General features: G+C 41.1%; 1 protein-coding gene across 1 annotated transcript in view; it reads left to right on the forward strand.

The window, feature by feature from the left end:
- LOC139560012 (opsin-5-like) overlaps positions 1–18,107 on the forward strand; it is a 46,288-nt gene that overhangs the window by 17,970 nt on the left and 10,211 nt on the right. The window contains exons 3-4 of the mRNA XM_071376517.1: positions 4,893–4,986; positions 17,509–17,671. Coding sequence (XP_071232618.1) covers positions 4,893–4,986; positions 17,509–17,671 — 257 coding nt within the window. The remainder of the gene's footprint in view (positions 1–4,892; positions 4,987–17,508; positions 17,672–18,107) is intronic.

The raw sequence follows: 18,107 nt of genomic DNA on the forward strand, positions 1-18,107 counted from the left end.
TTCCTGGCACACAATGATTACATCAAGCTTGTGACTCTACAACCTTGTTGGATGCCTTTGCCATTTGTTTTGGTTGTGTTTGAGATTATTTTGTGACCAATAGAAATCAATGGTAAAATAATATTTTGTGTCATTTTGGAGTCACTTACTGTATATTGTAAATTAAGGTTTGATATGTGAGTCCATGCAATTTATTATGTGACTTGTTAAGCACATTTTTACTCCTGAATTTATTTAGGCTGGTCATAACAAAGTGGTGAATACTTATTGACTCAAGACATTTCAGCCTTTTATCTCTGCTACCATAATAACGGATAGTCCTGAATAAATCGTGAATAATGATGAGTGAGAAAGTTACAGATGCACAAATATAAATTGAAAATGTATTTAAGAGGTAACCAAAAGGGCCTTTGGCTTAATCCAAGCAATGGAATCCATTTAAGGTTACGTGGGGGGATATGCAATGAGCATCTATTGTAATTAAAGATATTTCAGGGAGGCACATCAATCAAAACAATTTAAAATGAGGCGATGGGGGTGGAGGATGACTGCATGAAATTACGTTTGTCCTAAAATTCATTATTAATGAGATCTGACATGCCAATGACATACAGTTCCACTGTAGGGGCTGTTCTGTCAGCCAATCATGTAGAGTCCCTAATAATAATAAAGTTTGTTTAAAAAGTTGTGTTGAGCTTGTATTGAACACTCTAGTTGTTGACCTATTAAACCCTCTAGAATGTTGTCCAATGTCCACTATACTTTTTGAATGTGAAAATACATTTGGAATAGAATTATGTACAGATACAGTACATCCAATTAAATGGTGATAGATCAGTACATACTGTACTTTGGAAGGTTATGAGACCTCTAAAGACCCTTAGGGTTGGGTGAGTCACATGGCCAAGGAATAATTAGACATGTGTACCATAATATATCACAGGGAATGCACACACAGAATACAGGCAACAATTTCACACAGAGATATTTAGATAATGGGGTATTGTCCACAATAAAAGGCTATTTTTTTTTTTATCTTCAGCATATACTGATCCTACTCACACAAGCTACAAAGTGGAGAGGCTATTGATCCATGGAATGCCATCACACAAATCCACAACGTAAATTATGCATTTCATGTAGGTTACTCATCCCACTAAATTAAAGGGAACTATTATCATATTTAGACGAGTCTAGTCCAATACAATGTACAGTATAACTTGTTAAGTTGAGGAAGTTTTAGATTTTGAATGGAAATAATCAAAATAACATTTTAGATAAGTGTAATCATGTGCAGTCAGGTAATGTTGTCATGTATGAATAATTGTTTGAATACCATGCGCGTGTAAAATATCTTAGTTATACATGAGTGAATGCTGACAAAATAAATACGTGTATCGGTGTGCGTAAAAGCCCCAGGCTCCAATTGGCTCCAGAATTCTACAAATTTCCACCTGATGTCAGTCATTAACAGAAGCGTCATGCTGTTGAATTCATTCGGTAGTGTTTTGACAAAGCCAGTGTAGTAGGCTTCAGAACACGTGGTCAGATTTCTATCAGAAGCCCAATTCACACACAGACGATTCTCTCACAGATGCACTATGCCACCTTTCACCAGGATCCTCAGCGTTCATTTTGGAGACCGGGGGAGCTGATTGTTTTGTGTGCATATTTCCGACACACAACTCATTGAATAACCACGGCTGGACATGACCAATGTGGATTTGAGGGCATCTTCAGGTAACTTCCTGGGGCTTTCTAGAAATTGACAAGCAACATACCTGGAATCCAGCAGCACGCTCTGACAAGGTAAGAAACTGAATTAGCTTGACTTTTTTTCATTTTGAATGCACAATTAGGCTTTTGGAATGGGTTCAATATGTAGCCTACTATCAACACTTTTATAAAAGCTTTGCCTGCAAGAGTTGGTATCAAATATGTATCATAATTAGATTTTTTTACAGTTCTCATTTTACATAACAATAGAACACTGTTTATTGCTGTTATTTAAGCACCACTTGTGATGCTTTTGGGGAATTATTGTTGGACATAAAAGACTGTAAAGTCAGCAGCAAATCAGTTCTAGGTTATTTTAATTTTGGAAATCTGTTCCAAAGTATTCCCATGCATAATAGAGAGATACTGTATATGTATAATATACAGTATCTCTCAATTATATATATAATATACAGTATCTCTCTATTATGCGTGGGAATACAGATTTCCAAAATTATAATCACTTGGAGCTGATTTGCTGGTGTTTTTACAATACTTTATGTCCACCACTAATGTGATCGTATACTAATGTAAGCAAGGTTTGAAATTATTATGTTTTAGTCAAATATGATATATGTTTGGGCTTCTTGAGGTCATTTTGCAGTCTACAAATGATTTGTAATTATGTGACCATCCGCTCAAGAAAAAATGGTCCCGTGGCTGAATCTAGTTGATGATCCCTGGGTTAGGGGTTAAGGTTAGGGGTTAAGGTTAGGGTTTAAGGTTAGTGGTTAAGGTTAGGGAAAGGGTTAGCTAACATGCTAAGTAGTTGCAAAGTACCGAAAAAGTAGTAAGTAGTTCCCAAGTTGCTAAAATGATATAGTTGTCCGTGATGAGCAAAGAAAGCTCAACCTTTGGATTGCTAGACATTCTCGTTATACACCCACCCATCCACCCTGACCAACCATCCTCAATTCAATGTTGTCTTCAGTTAGCTTCTGTCTTATGTAACCATGCCAAACGCAACATATACTAATATGAGTGTCTCTGATTTGTTACGTCTAGTCTAAACCAGGCTGGATGTACAACATTTTTCACAACCACAGAGCTTTGTTTTGTTAGGATATCCAATAATAAAAAATGGAGAGAACTCACACATGATAAAAAATCACTCCATAATCCATCTCAATTCCACTGAACTGAAAAAATCTAGACGGTATAGTCTAGGCTAGATTTAAAGTTACTCACCAAAGATGTGGAATTGGTGTGACAGAAAACTCAGCTGCAAAAACATCAACTGAAGATACATGAAATCAGAGTCAGCGCATACCTGGTAATTAATTACCTTTCAGAGTTGATGACGTGTTCTGCTTTCGAAACGGAGCTCACGGCAAATCCATTACTGAATTTGGCCAACCGTAAGAAAAGTCATTTCAACTTAACATTCCTCCAGTCAGCATGGAGTTGAATTTAGTTTGCTAACCCCCAGGGTGACTTTTGATTAAAGCAGTGGTGTTCTAAAGTGTATGTCATTGTCTTGTCATCCACACAGGTAAGTGGAAACCCTGCACTTCACATTTACTATCCAATTGGATAGTGTAGCCTACTTCTGTCAAATGAGTCAATCGAACTCTCATTTAACAGTTGTGGCGGTTGTTTAAAACAGAGCTCGCAACACAGTGTTCAAAGTCAATACAAGTGGTTTTGGAACATATTGATACTCTTGTCTAATCATTGTCTTGTCTTGGACTAATGATAATAAGAGTTCTAACTAGATGATACATTGACATTTTAATTGGGATTTCATATCTGGTTGGAGATGTTAGTTATGCCATTGCTCAATATCTGGTCTTTCTAGGCAACCCAAAGCAATTGACCCCTGTGACCCCTGTGTCTGGTGACATCATTGGTGTATCAGATGTCTAACAGATCTTTACTTGATCCCCTGAAAGAAAATAGGTGATTAAGATGGATCACCTGTAAAGGATAGTTTAGATACAGCCTTTATTGTTTTAACAGCTTAGTTATTATGTAATTAGTTCAGGCTGCTAGTTTCAATGCAGATTTGATATCCTATTTCTGTAATACTTTTCAAGTGAAAATGGAAAAAAGCATCTCATATAATGATTGATGTTTCATCTTTGGGAGAATAACATTGAACCAACAACAGGCTGAGAGTTGAAGGATAAGTCACAGGAGGCTGCTGAGGGGAGGATGGCTCATAATAATGGCTGGAACAGAGTGAGTTAAATGGTATCCAACACATGGAAACTATGTGTTTGATGGTTTTAATACCATTCCACTCATTGCTCTCTAGCCATTACCACGATCCCACCCTCCCCAATTAAGGTGTCACCAACCTTCTGCGCTGTAAGTCCACATCATTCCCCCCCATCTCTCCATCTGTTTCTGTCTCTCGCTCATACACACACACACACACCATCTTCTTTAGAGTAACCTACAGTAAATGATGCATGCATAAAGATTGCAGTTATGCAATGCCAATATCCATGCAGAAATCCATTTCATACTACCACCGATGGTCCCAGCGCCATGCATTGGTTTAAATGTGTGACCACATACACTCAAACAGACTCATACTGAGCTAACATGACCCTGCAGTGCTAAGCACCACATAAATCATTGCTGTGAGCAGCCGAAAGGATCATATACTACCATAAGGTATAATCCCATTAATTTCTCTCTGATATCCCACCACACACACACACACACAAACACACACGCACGCACGCACGCACTCACACACATACACACAAAAAATCAAGCGTACTCTCAGCTCCCATCCCTCTTTATGCCTTGGAGCAGAAAATAGTTCTTACTCATCTTTCTGTTAACAATGCAACTTAAAAACACTTTGGTGATGGCTTGTGTGGACTTAGGGGCTTGGATGTTATCTGATTTACTGACATGCAACACAGAAAAAAAGGTAAACCTCCAAGTACACCAAGGTGAAAACAGAACGGACATGTGAGAGGTATTCAACCTTTCATGGAGGATGAATGGAAGTTGATAGACTTCTTTATTTGTTGAAACCAACATGTCATCAACTGAATGTATTTGCAATGTTCACTTAAATGAGAGAGAGAGGCGATAAACATTGATCATGTTTAGTACACATATGTAACTGTATCTCTTTCTATTCTCTTCCATTTCAGATGAGGGCGATTGCCAACATTGAGGACATTGCATTCCATTCAAACATACCTGTGGCGGCGGACATAACTGTAGCCATAGTGTATGCTGTGTTTGGTAAGTGAGCTCTCTCTTCAAAAAGGATTCACTTACACCCCCAGTCAGCCACATGTGAATGTAGGCAGAGAGGAGCGGATGAAGCATGTTGCTGAACTGTAACATGATGACCAACTCTATCAGTCAGTTCTCGGCATGATGCCAGACTACACACTGGGACTTAACCTGGGAGTGTGTGTGTGTTCTCATGTGTGTGTCTGTTTCAAGTTTTATTAGTCGAATGTAGAGGATACACATGGTATATACCGTCCAACGAAATGCTGATTTGCAGGTTCCTTTTCTACAATGCAACAAGAAGAAACAATAAAAGATACGAACACAAACATAAAGTAAATGGCTCAGTAGAACAGAATAAACATGTTAGCATACATCTAATACAGGAAGGCACAATTTACAGAATAATACTTACACATGTTTTGGGGAAGAGGGGATTGGGTGGCAAGTGTTTAAGTTGTGCAGTATCAGTATCTAGCAGGAGTAGGCAGGGTTGCCAGTATCAGTATCTAGCAGGAGTAGGCTAGGTTGTCAGTATTAGTGTCTAGCAGGAGTAGGCAGGGTTGCCAGTATCAGTATCTAGCAGTAGGCAGGGTTGCCATGTCCATCACTTTCTAACCATATCGAGCAACTTTGAAAACGATGTCACGGATGAAAATGTATTGGTCGCTGGTTGTTTTTTTTGGGCTACTTCTAAGTTGCACACCGCCAGCCATGACATTTCTCTTTAAAAAAACAAAAATCGAATTCACTGTGACCTGCCGCTGACTATCAGGCACTGAGGCAAGCTGTTGCTGAGTCAGGGGTGCCGTATGGGGTGGAAAAGTTAAGACAATTCTAAGGGCCTGTGACTGACAGGGCCCCTAAAAAATTATTAGAACATTAGGTAAAAAATGTTCAACATTAAATTATTAACCTATCATCATTAATAGAATATTTTATTTGCAATGTACAAATAAAACCAACGGTTACATTTTCTTTTCTTGTTTTTGGTAAAAAGTTAACATCCAGAGAGCCTCTCGTTTTCGAGAAGACCCTCTTAGAGGGAACGGACGTGGCCACTATGCAGAGTCTCCCTCTCATGACTTTAGTAAGCCGTGGGTAGACAGAGGCCTTGTTCTTCCACCAGCTCAGAGGATCAGCAGATCTTTGTAGGAGGGGCTCCTCTAAATATTATTGGACCTCCATTATGACATCTGCTGAGGGATTCCTTCATGCTGCATCCCCAGTTGCTCTCTCGTCAAACAGCATCCAAACAGAAGACGTTTTGAGGCACTACTGCTGGTGCTTCTGCTCCATCTGATCCCTCTTCTTCCTGTTGCCCTGGTGCCTGAGCCAGCTGACTGCTGGGGCTGGCCCTCCCTGCTGCTGAGGTTATTCTTTGAAGAGCCTCATCAATCAAGTGCAGCGGTTTCTGATAGCACGTAATTATATTCCATTCTGTGGAACTTTCTGTCCATTGATGAACATAGGGTGTACATCAACTCTGTCACATGTCCTGTGGTTACATATGCTTCTCTCTGGCGGCTGGCTGTGATTCGCTGCAGACCCTTACACAGTATAATTTTTGAGGCTGTCACATAGCTGAAAAGAGTTAACAGTAACTTATTAGTTCAGGTTCATGTTTTGTCTACTGATACTACATTCTCATCTACTGCTCATATACATATATAATACTGGATTAAATAATGATGTAGTAATAACTGCTTACGGTACCTCTCTCCACTGATCTCCACAGTGACCTGCTCAAAGGGTTCCAGTACTCTGCACACCTCCTCCACCACCTCCCATTCCTCTTGGGGCAGAGCATCAACAGGTGCATTGACAATGGCCAGGGTAGAGATGATGGCATCCTTTGACTCAAGAAACAGCTTCAACATATAAAATGATGAATTTCCCCTTGAAGTGCGGTCTTGTTTAGGCCTCAGCTCAGGCATCCCCATCTGGTGTTGTGTAGACGTTTTTTAGCACCTACTGTGCTCCTGTGGAAGTATTCCACAACTGCTTTCACTTTGTCCACAGTGGGCTTCATCACCTTCAGAGCATCTCTTACAACCAGGTTGATTGTGTGGGCAAGACATGGATGATGGAAATTCTGAAAATGTTAATGGCTTTGGTTATGTTAGCTGCATTGTCGCTAACACAACAGACCACTACTTGCCATTCTCTGGCCACTCTCAACAGTTCCTCTGCCAAGTTCTCTGAGGTGTGTCTGTCGCTGAACTCAAAGCAGTCCAGAAGACAGCTAGACATCGAAAAATCTTCAATGAAGTGACATGTAACCGACATGTAAGAAGTGGTTACCCTTGATACCCGACCATTTCGAATCCCACTGTACCTTCTCCACTATGCAATCTGGTTTCCGAGCTGGTCATGGGTGCACCTCGCCACGCTCAAGGTCCTAAACAATATCACAACCACCATCGATAAAATACAGTACTGTGCAGCCGTCTACATCGACCTGGCCAAGGCTTTCGACTCTGTCAATCACCGCATTCTTATTGGCAGACTCATTAGCCTTGGCTTCTCAAATGACTGCCTCCCCTGGTTCACCAACTACTTCTCAGATAGAGTTCAGTGTGTCAAATCGGAGGGCCTGCTGTCTGGACCTCTGGCAGTCTCTATGGGGGAGCCACAGGGTTCAATTCTCGGGCGACTCTTTTCTCTGTATATATCAATGATGTTGCTCTTGCTGCTGGTGATTGTCTGATCCACCTCTACGCAGACGACACCATTCTGTATACATCTGGCCCTTCTTTGGACACTGTGCTAACAAACCTCCAAATGAGCTTCAACGCCATACAACACTCCTCCCGCTGCCTCCAACTGCTTTTAAATGCTAGTAAAACTAAGTGCATGCTCTTCAACCGATTGCTGCCCACACCCTCCCACCCGACTAGTATCACTACTCTGGATGGTTCTGACCTAGAATATGTGGATAACTACAAATACCTAGGTGTCTGGTTAGACTGTAACCTCTCCTTCCAGACTCACAATAAGCATCTCCTATCCAAAATTAAATCTAGAATCGGCTTCCTTTTTTGCAACAAAGCCACCTTCATTCATGCCACCAAACATACCCTCGTAAAACTAACTATCCTACCGATCCTTGACTTCGCCGATGTCTTTAACAAAATAGCCCCCAACACTCTACTCAGCAAACTGGATGTAGTCTACCACAGTGCCATCCGTTTTATCACCAAAGCCACTTTGGCCACCTTTCCTTCCAGTTCTCTGCTGCCAATGACTGGAACGAATTGCAAAAATCTCTGAAGCTGGAGTCTTATATCTCCCTCTCTAACTTTAAGCATCAGCTGTCAGAGCAGCTTACCCATCACTGTACCTTTACACAGCCAATCTGTAAATAGCACACCCGACTACCTCATCCCCATATTATTACTTACGCTCTTGCTCTTTTGCACCTCAGTATCTCTACTTGCACATCCTCATCTGCACATCTATCACTCCAGTATTAATGCTAAATTGTAATTATTTTCGCCTCTAGGGCCTATTTATTGCCTACCTCCCTACTCTTCTACATTTACTCACACTGTGCATAGATCTTTCTATTTTTATTTTCTTTTGTGTTATTGACTGTACGTTTGTTTAAGTGTAACTCCGTGTTGTTGTTCTTGTCGCACTGCTATGCTTTATCTTGGCCGGGTCGCAGTTGTAAATGAGAACTTGTTCTCAACTGGCCTACCTGGTTAAATAAAGGTGAAATAAAATAAATAAATAAATAATGTCCAGCAGTCATTGGTAAGGCAAACTGCAGTCGCTTTATGGACTTTTTCCCGCACTGAAGCCTTTGTGCTCTCGTACAGTTGTGGAATAAGTGATTTTGAAAGGGTTTTTCTGCTTGGAATTGTGTACATTGGATTTAGACTATTGCTATAATTTCTAAAACCTCTGTCCTCCATGATCGAAAATGGATGGAAATCGGTAGAAATCATTTTAGCCAATGCAATATCAATTTTGGCCTTGTTATGCTACAGACATAGACTTTGGCATAAACTGGTCCATAGAAGACTGTGTTGCTGTGGGTCAGGGAGTAGGCCTACTTGACTGAGTGGATACATCTCTACGTGTGGAGGTGCTGGCTCCACCACTATCACTAGCAGGCCCGCTAGTTTCTCGAAGCTCAGCTACAGCTAGCTTCACAATTGGGTGCACAGTTCGCATATGCCGGTATAAGTTGGTCATAGAACCGGCTTTATATGAGATTTTGTTTTGGCAAATTCTACACTGTGCTCTAACATTGTCTACATTATAAAAATGCATCCAAATGCTACTGTGCTTCCGACTCATTTTCCAGCTGTTGTTTTCACAGCTGTCCTTCCTCTCTCTCCTCGGCTGCTAAGTGTGTGACTGTGAGTGAGTTGGCTCGGCCCTCCCTCACGCATCTTTGGTTGATTGGTTGACACTGCGTGTCTGATTGACAGGAACAACAGGTGAGGCTGTTATTCTGAGCAGACAGTCAGAAAGAATGTGTGTGCGCTTGAGCATTTAGGTCTATATTATTTTTTTTATTTTTTATTTTTTTGAATTAGTTAATTCTATTCATTTAAATCTTTTGATTATTCATATCTTCATTTTTTAAATATTTCTATAAATAGATTATAAATAGATAGCTCTTAGAGCCGACTTGTTCGTGAATGACCCATCACTACTAGCAGTGAATTGAGAGTGAGGAGTGCCGGTGGAGCATCATGCCTCAGCTTCCTAAAGGAAAATATGGCTTCCAAAAACGAAAAGAAAGAAAAGAAAGACAGGAGAGAGAAAAGGAAGGGCGACAGTATGTCATCCAATTTTTCACAAAGGAAGGTGGGTGTAGTCCGTGAGTGGTGGAAATGAACCTGTTAGCTTAGTCCATAGTGAAATAGGCTACTTTTGCTCTCCTAACATTAGTTACTTGATATTATCTTGATATTATCTTCACAGAAAATTCTGAGTGTTTACATTTCGTTCCTCTTTTGGCCAACATTTTAATCAATGCGGGCAAACTTTTAGCAAGCTATTCATACTAAATCAGTTGTCCCTGCCCCTGCCTGGTGCCAGGCCCAACAGATGCAGCTTCAGCTCCCAACTGAAGAAGGAGGTGAGCAGCATTGTGAGCAGCATTGTGTTGAATGACATGTCAGTTGGCATAATTGCAGGTAGTGCAATGCATTGAGGACAGGAATGTGGTTCTCCAGTCAGGAAAAATCTCACTTGACACAGAGGCAGCCAATATCAGAGCCTTAAAGGAAGAGATGCAGGCTCTTAGAGATGGATGGGAGTCCGTCCTTTCTGAGGCAACACTGATTGCTACGCAAATGGATGCTGCACCTCAATTTAGCAAGGAACACAACCGCCAGAGGAAAAGGAAGAGATTCCATGATGAGACCTCTCAAAAGACAGCTCAGGACAGTGCAGCAACGGTGTTTTGGAACACAGTGTTTTTTTTTACTGCTAACAAGTGACTTGGACACTAGGTTCCATACCACTACAAACATTTTAGAATAATTTTCTGCTGTTCTGAAAGTTGGGCAGAATAGTGATGATAAAGTCTCTTCTGTGTGCCATCCACTGATCATGAAGTATTCCAGAGATCTTACACCTGAGGTTCAAAATGAAGTAAGACACATGAACACTGTATATGCTGCTACTTCCCCCCTAACTTGTCCCCTCTTGTCCCCCCTCCTGAATGCAATTTGTAAGATGCAGCTGCAAAGCATTTTTGGTGAAGTGTGTATTGCTTTACGTATATTTTGCACACTGCCTGTGACTGTTGCCCGTGGCGAGAGCGCTTTCAGCAAGCTAAAATGGATAAAAAACTATTTGAGGTCCACTATGTCCCAGGACAGGCTTTGCAGTCTTGCCATGCCGTCCATTGAAAGTCAGTTAACTAGAAAGCTGGACTTCAAAGACTTGATCAGTGACTTTGCTAGCAAGAAGGCTCGGTGCTGGGCTCTTGGTGAGTAAGGCTGAGCAAGGGCCAGTGACAACTGTTAAATGACATGGCTATGGATATTGGATCACTACACACATGATGCCCACAGGCTGAGAACAAGACTGAGAACAGACCGAGAACAAGATATATCGCAAAGTAATGGCTGGATTGCCATAGAATTTGTTGTGCACAATCAAGACCCCAAGTGGAAGAAACCTATTGATTTGGTGACCACTTGACCTTTCCTCTAGCGCCACCATCAGGCCTTTTCATTTCAATGTTGTTTTCCATTTCCACTTTTACAGCTGCTTATTTTCTAGTTATGTAAACTTAGTTCAAAAATCTGCTGCTGATTTTATTATTTTGTTTTTTCTATCATTCTATAGATGATAATGTTAATTTATTTTTAATTGAAGAGGTTAATGTATATTTAAGTTTTTATTTTAAGTTATTCATTAATGTTAAGACAATTTTCCATTCAAGAATTTTACCATTAAAATGACATTTAGACTGTAAACGATGCCCTTTAGCACATTTCTTATAGAGGGTATCAGTCTTGCATCAAACAGTGAATTCCACTGTACGCAGAATGTTGCATCCATGTCTGCACAGAGTTATATTTTCACAGCTCACTGTCAGTAATATCGCACAGTAAATATTGGACTACAAGTGAGTTGTAAGCCTGCAAAGGTAGAGTTATTTAAAGCTTTGAATGGGTCGATTGGGTTCTGGAGGTGTGTGGTTACAGCAATTGCGCAGGGTTGGTGTGGCCTGTGGTGGTGCGGCCCAATGTGATATCTTTTCATGGGGCTCAAAATCCCTGGCGGCGCCCCTGTGCTGAGTGAGTGAGTGGGGGGCTGGGGAGGGCCTACGGGGTGTGTGTGCAAAAAGCTTAGTCCACTACTGGCTGAGTCATGTGAGTGAGAGGAGACAGAGCAGCACGCGCGCACGTTGTGACAACTGTTTACCAGTTGTAGGTAGGCTATTTAGATTCTCATTATATAGACACCTTTTTTCAAACCATTTTCCCATAAAACATATTAACAGCTAGAACTGATGTGTTTTAGGGATGCTCAGTTCTTGGGTCTCGTGAGTGGAAATTTCAAATGTAAGTTATGGAACTCCCTCGTGTGCTTCTGTTATGGGGAAAAGTCCTCAATGAAACTTAGATGTGGATAATGATACATTTGCATCTGTTGGCCATCAAGTAGCCTATTAATGTATATGCCATTGTAGGCTACCATTTGATACAATAAATATGTTGAAAGTCATCGCACATTAATCTGTGCCTCTTGTGTAGCCTACCGGGATCTGGTAAACAGATGTAATAAATAGCCTATAACAGCTTATTGTTGTTGTAGCCTTGTGTTATTATGCCATTATTAATGGCCATGTTCAGTTAATTCAATTGGAAGTTATCAAAACTCTATTGCAATTGCCATTCTAGCATAAAATTTACGGTAACAGGCAGTCAGATTAGGCTACAGGTAAATAAAATAAACACTGGCTATTGTTGACAAGCATATTCAGTTCATATACACATTATTAATATGATTAAAATTACGACCACATCCTCAGTAGTCTATTCCAGCAGGCTATTGGGAAACACAAGCACTTCTTACCTCGAAATCGCCTTGCTATTCATGTTGAATCAATTAGTCTGTCAATTTGAACTAAGCAAGCTGCTAAATCGTTCAGTTTACATCTTGCCTAGTCTACTGTAGCCCATCGGAAATTAGATGTAAGCCTATCAGGGGCTATAGGCTACCTGCATCTTGCTAAGCAAACCATGGCAAAGTTGAATTACAATCATAAACCCAGATTTTAGTCAGTAGTATATGCTTATTAAAATGACATGTCAATCTGTCAAATATGCCATTTATAACGGGTTGTAGTCTTAATAGCTGGCACATAGGAGAGGATTGTGCACTACAGGAAAGGAGGACCGAACACGCCCCCATTCTCATCGACAGGGCTGTAGTGGAGCAGGTTGAGAGCTTCAAGTTCCTTGGCGTCCACATCACCAACAAACTAACATGGTCCATGCACACCAAGACAGTTGTGAAGAGGGCACGACAAAACCTATTCCCCCTCAGGAGACTGAAAAGATTTGGCATGGGTCCTCAGATCCTCAAAAGGTTTTACAGCTGCACCATCGAGAGCAGCCTGACGGGTTTCATCACTGCCTGGTATGGCAACTGCTCGGCCTCCGACTGCAAGGCACTACAAAGGGTAGTGCGTACGGCCCAGTACATCACCGGGCCAAGCTTTCTGCCATCCAGTACCTCTATAACAGGTGGTGTCAGAGGAAGGCCCTAAAAATTGTCAAAGACTCCAGCCACCCTAGTCATAGACTGTTCTCTCTGCTACCGCACGGCAAGCGGTACCGGAGCACCAAGTCTAGGTCTAAGAGGCTTCTAAACAGCTTCTACTACCAAGCCATAAGACTCCTGAACAGCTAATCAAATGGCTACCCAGACTGTTTACATTGCTCCCCTCCTTTACGATGCTGCTACTATCTGTTATTATCTATGCAATTACCTCGACACCGGTGCCCCGCACATTGACTCTGTACCGGTACCCCCTGTATATAGCGCCGCTATTGTTATTTACTTCTGCTCTTATTTGCTATTCTCATCTCTTACTTTTTTGTACACAACAACTGCATTGTTGGTTAAGGGCTTGTAAGTAAGCATTTCACTGTAAGGTCTACACCTGTTGTATTCGGGGCATGTGACAAATACAATTTGATTTAATAATAATTGCCAGAAAATATTTTTCTTGTTTTTTTGCTTTTTTGGTACAAGTATTTCTTGCTCAGAAATTTCGAGAACATCTGTCCAACTTTCATCACTCACACTCTCCTGTCGGATTGATCTGTAGTTATGCAGATGCGCAAAAGAGATTTATGTACAAATATAAACTGGGTGGTTCGAGCCCTGAATGCTGATTGGCTGACAGCTGGTATGACAAAATATTTATTTTTACTACTCCTGTAATTACGTTGGTAACCTGTTTATAATACCAATGAGGCAGCTCGGGGGTTTGTGATATATGGCCAATATAGCACGGCTAAGGGCTGTTCTTATGCACGACGCAACGCCTTATTGCTTAATTATAAACTGGGTTCGAGCCCTGAATGCCGATTTGGCTGAAAGTTTCAGACTCTTTACCAGGGGTATGACAAAAAACGTATTTTTGCTGTTTTAATTACATTGGTAACCAGTTTATAATAGCAATAAGACACCCCTGGGGTTTGTGGTATATGGTTGTATCCAGGCATTCCGCTTTGGGTCATGCTTAAGAACAGCCCTCTGCCGTGGTATATTAGCCATATACCACACCCCCTGGTGCCTTATTGCTTAACCATAGGAGACAAATGAGTTAAATTGACGTCCATTGATGGAAATTGATCTGACGAGTTTAAGGGCAAATTATCTTTAATCTTGAGACATATTCAAATTCCTTTATTATGTCATGTCCTAGCTTACAATAATTGTTATTTTGATGACAACTGAATTTTGCTTCTAACGTCGTAACAAGTTACTAGGATATTCCTTCTTAATTTTAGGGCTAGACCCCTTTTTTCTCCTCTTCCTGCCTGAATGATGTGCCCAAAGTAAACTGCCTGTAGCTCAGGCTCTGAAGTCAGGATATGCATATAATTGGTACCATTGGAAAGAAAACACTTTGAAGTTTGTGGAAATGTTAAAATAATGTAGGAGAATATAACACAATAGATATGGTAGGAGAAAATCCAAAGACAAACCAACCTGAATTTTTTTTGTTGAGAGAGACAATCCTCTTAGAAATGCAAGAGAAAGGTCATATTGGAAATTAGCTCCCTGGATGCAATTACTATGGCTTCCACAGGGTGTCAGCAATCTATGTTCAAGGTTTCAGGCTTGTAACTTCAAAAACAAATAAGAAATATCAGTTTTAGTAGAAGGACACAGTCTTGGAAATTCGTGTTTGCGTGTGCCATGAAGACATTACGCACCTGCTAAAATCGGTTTCCTATTGAACATACTTCTTTCCGAAATAAATGTTATAGTTTGATTATATTTTAGGACATCTGAGGATGAAATAGAAACGTATTTTGACTTGTTGAAACAAAGTTTAGAGGTAGATTTTCAGATTCCTTTCTCTGCAAGTTAAACGAGTGGATTACTCAAATCGATGGCGCCAACTAAACATACTTTTTGGGATATACAGAAGGATTTTATCTAACAAAACAACACTACATGCTATAGCTGGGACCCTTTGGATGACATATCAGAGGAAGATTTTCAAAAAGTAAGTGAATATTTAATCGTTATATGTGAATGTATGAAACCTGTGTTGGTGGAAAAATATTTTGATGTGGGGCGCCGTCCTCAAACAATCGCATGGCATGTTTTCACTGTAATGGCTACTGTGAATTGGACAGTGCAGTTAGATTAACAATAATTTAAGTTTTCAGCCGATATAAGATACTTATATGTACCTAAATGTTTAAAATCCATAATATTTATGATTATTTATTTGAATTGCCCGTCCTCCAGTTTCACCGGAAGTTGTCCCGATAGCAGGACACCGATTCTTAAGAAGTTTTAATTGACTCGATAACATTATGGAAAAAGGGTTTATTGTATAAATGTGGCAATTACTCTCTTGCTAGAGAAAAAAAGTGGGCTAGTTTCAGACATTTTGGGCTGGTTTTGAGTGGTCATTGTCTTTGAAATTTTAGTTAGACCTGGCAACCCTGGGTGGAGGAGGCGTCTTGCGGTGTACTGTGACACGGGGAAAAAATATTTTTATAACTAACCCAAAATAGACCACAGCTTGTCATTTCCAGTGGGAGAAAATTAATCCTAGTGGGCAGAACAATAAAGGAGGTGAGCAAAGCCAAGCACGAGCTAGCAAGAGCCTATTGGCGTGTTCTAGCATGTATTCGCATATTTCTGTTTGGGACACACGCGCTCTGTGAAGTGCGCGTGTACAATAACTAAATTCGCCCTTGCACTCCTAAACAACGCAATATTTTATAACTTTCTTTGTACTTCTATACTGAACAAAAATATAAAAGCAACATGTAAGGTGTTGGTCCCTTGTTTCATGAGCTGAAATAAAAGATCCCAGAATATTCCACACGCACAGATTCTCTCAAATTCTGTGCACAAATTTGTTTACATCCCTGTTAGTGAGCATTTCTCCTTTGCCAACATAATCCATCCACCTGACAGATTTGGCATATCAAGAAGCTGATTAAACAGCATGATCATTACACAGGTGCACCTTGTGCTGGGGACATAAAAGGCCACTCTAAAATGTTGTTTTGTCACACAACACAATACCACAGATGTCTCAAGTTGAGGGAGCGTGCAATTGGAATGCTGACTGCAGGAATGTCCACCAGAGCTGTTGCAAGATAATTTAATGTTAATTTCTCTACCATAAGAGAATTTGGCAGTACGTCCAACCAGCCTCATAACCGTAGATCACATGAAACCACGCCAGCCCAGGAATGTCACATCCGGTTTCTTCACCTGCGTGATCGTCTGAGACATGCCACCCGGACAGCTGATGGGTGGGTTTGCACAACTGAATAATTTCTGCACAAACTGTCAGAAACCGTCTCAGGGAAGCTCATCTGCGTGCTCGTCATCCACACCAGGGTCTTGACCTGACTGCATTTCAGCATCGTAACCAATTTCAGTGGGCAAATGCTCACCTTCGATGGCCACTGGCATGTTGGAGAAGTGTGCTCTTTACGGATGAATCCCAGTGTCAACTGTACTGGGCAGATGGCAGACAACGTGTTTGGCGTTGCGTGGGTGAGCGGTTTGCTGTTGTCAACATTGGGTAACAGAGTGCCCCATGGGGTTATGGTATGGTCATGCATGAGCTATGGACAACAAACACAATTTCCAGCAACTTGGCACAGCCATTGAAGAGCAGTGGGACAACATTCCACAGGCCACAATCAACAGCCTGATCAATGAGTTAAATATATTATATGCAAAGGAGATGTCGCTCTGCATGAGGCAAATGGTGGTCACACCAGATACTGACTAGTTTTCTGATCCACGCCACTACTGTGACCAACAGATGCATATCTGTATTCCTAGTCATGTGAAATCCATAGATTAGGGCCTAATCAATTTTCCTTATATGAACAGTAACATCTTTGAAATTGTTGCATGTTGAATTTATATTTTTGTTCAGTGTAGATTTATGGAGTGTCCTTGTTCATTAGTTACATCAATGTGTAATTACGCTCCATTGATAGGAAAGGTCTGGGGAAATAATATACCATATTCATTGACTCTGAACACTGCCCTTAATATTCCTTTGGGACACAGCCCCATTGGGACGTAATTTATTTCAAACATGTTCTTTAACTATGCTGATTACAGGCATAGACGTAGAATTACTAGAACGGACATACCCAACAGAACACGGCCATTCGACAGTACAGCCGTGCCCGTTCTAGTGTTTATATTTCTGCATATTTATATACCCCTCCAGTTGTTGTCCTGAGGTGTGTCTGTCTCTGTGGTAATTATCACAGCAGAGTACTGAGTGGTGTCTCTGTCTCTCTCTCTGGTCTGCAGGTGTGTGCTCTCTGTTTGGCAACAGCACACTGCTCTACGTCTCCTACAAGAAGAAGCACCTGCTCAAACCAGCTGAGATGTTCATTATCAACCTGGCCATCAGCGACATGGGTCTGACTCTGTCCCTCTACCCCATGGCCATCACCTCCAGCATCTACCACAAGTACTGTACACCCAGGTTTACACCACAGAGCCAAGCCTAGCAAATATCTACCACAGGAGCTGTACAAACCATCAAATAATAGTGAAATAAGGGAGTACCCAGGTCTGGCACTGTATACTATTTTACAGTGCCAAGCCAAGCTGTACTGTGCTGTCTGACCTGGTTACTCATCCACTGGATCCTCCTGGAAAGGATCATGTGAAAAGTACATTTCCAGGCCAGCACAGTGCAGTTCGGTTCAGCAGGATAGTATGAAAGACCCCATACACAGACTTCCCAAGCCACAGTAGCAGCCCATTGGAGAGGAGAGGAAATGCTTCACCTCACATGTGACTGGCTCCTATACTTCACAGACACACTGTAAAGAAATCCTGTAGTTTTGTTACAGTAACTTACTGGCAGCCAATTGCCTGTACATTACTGTAAATAAAGGTAT

Source organism: Salvelinus alpinus, chromosome 30, assembly GCF_045679555.1.
Source record: "Salvelinus alpinus chromosome 30, SLU_Salpinus.1, whole genome shotgun sequence".
Lineage (NCBI taxonomy): Eukaryota > Metazoa > Chordata > Actinopteri > Salmoniformes > Salmonidae > Salvelinus > Salvelinus alpinus.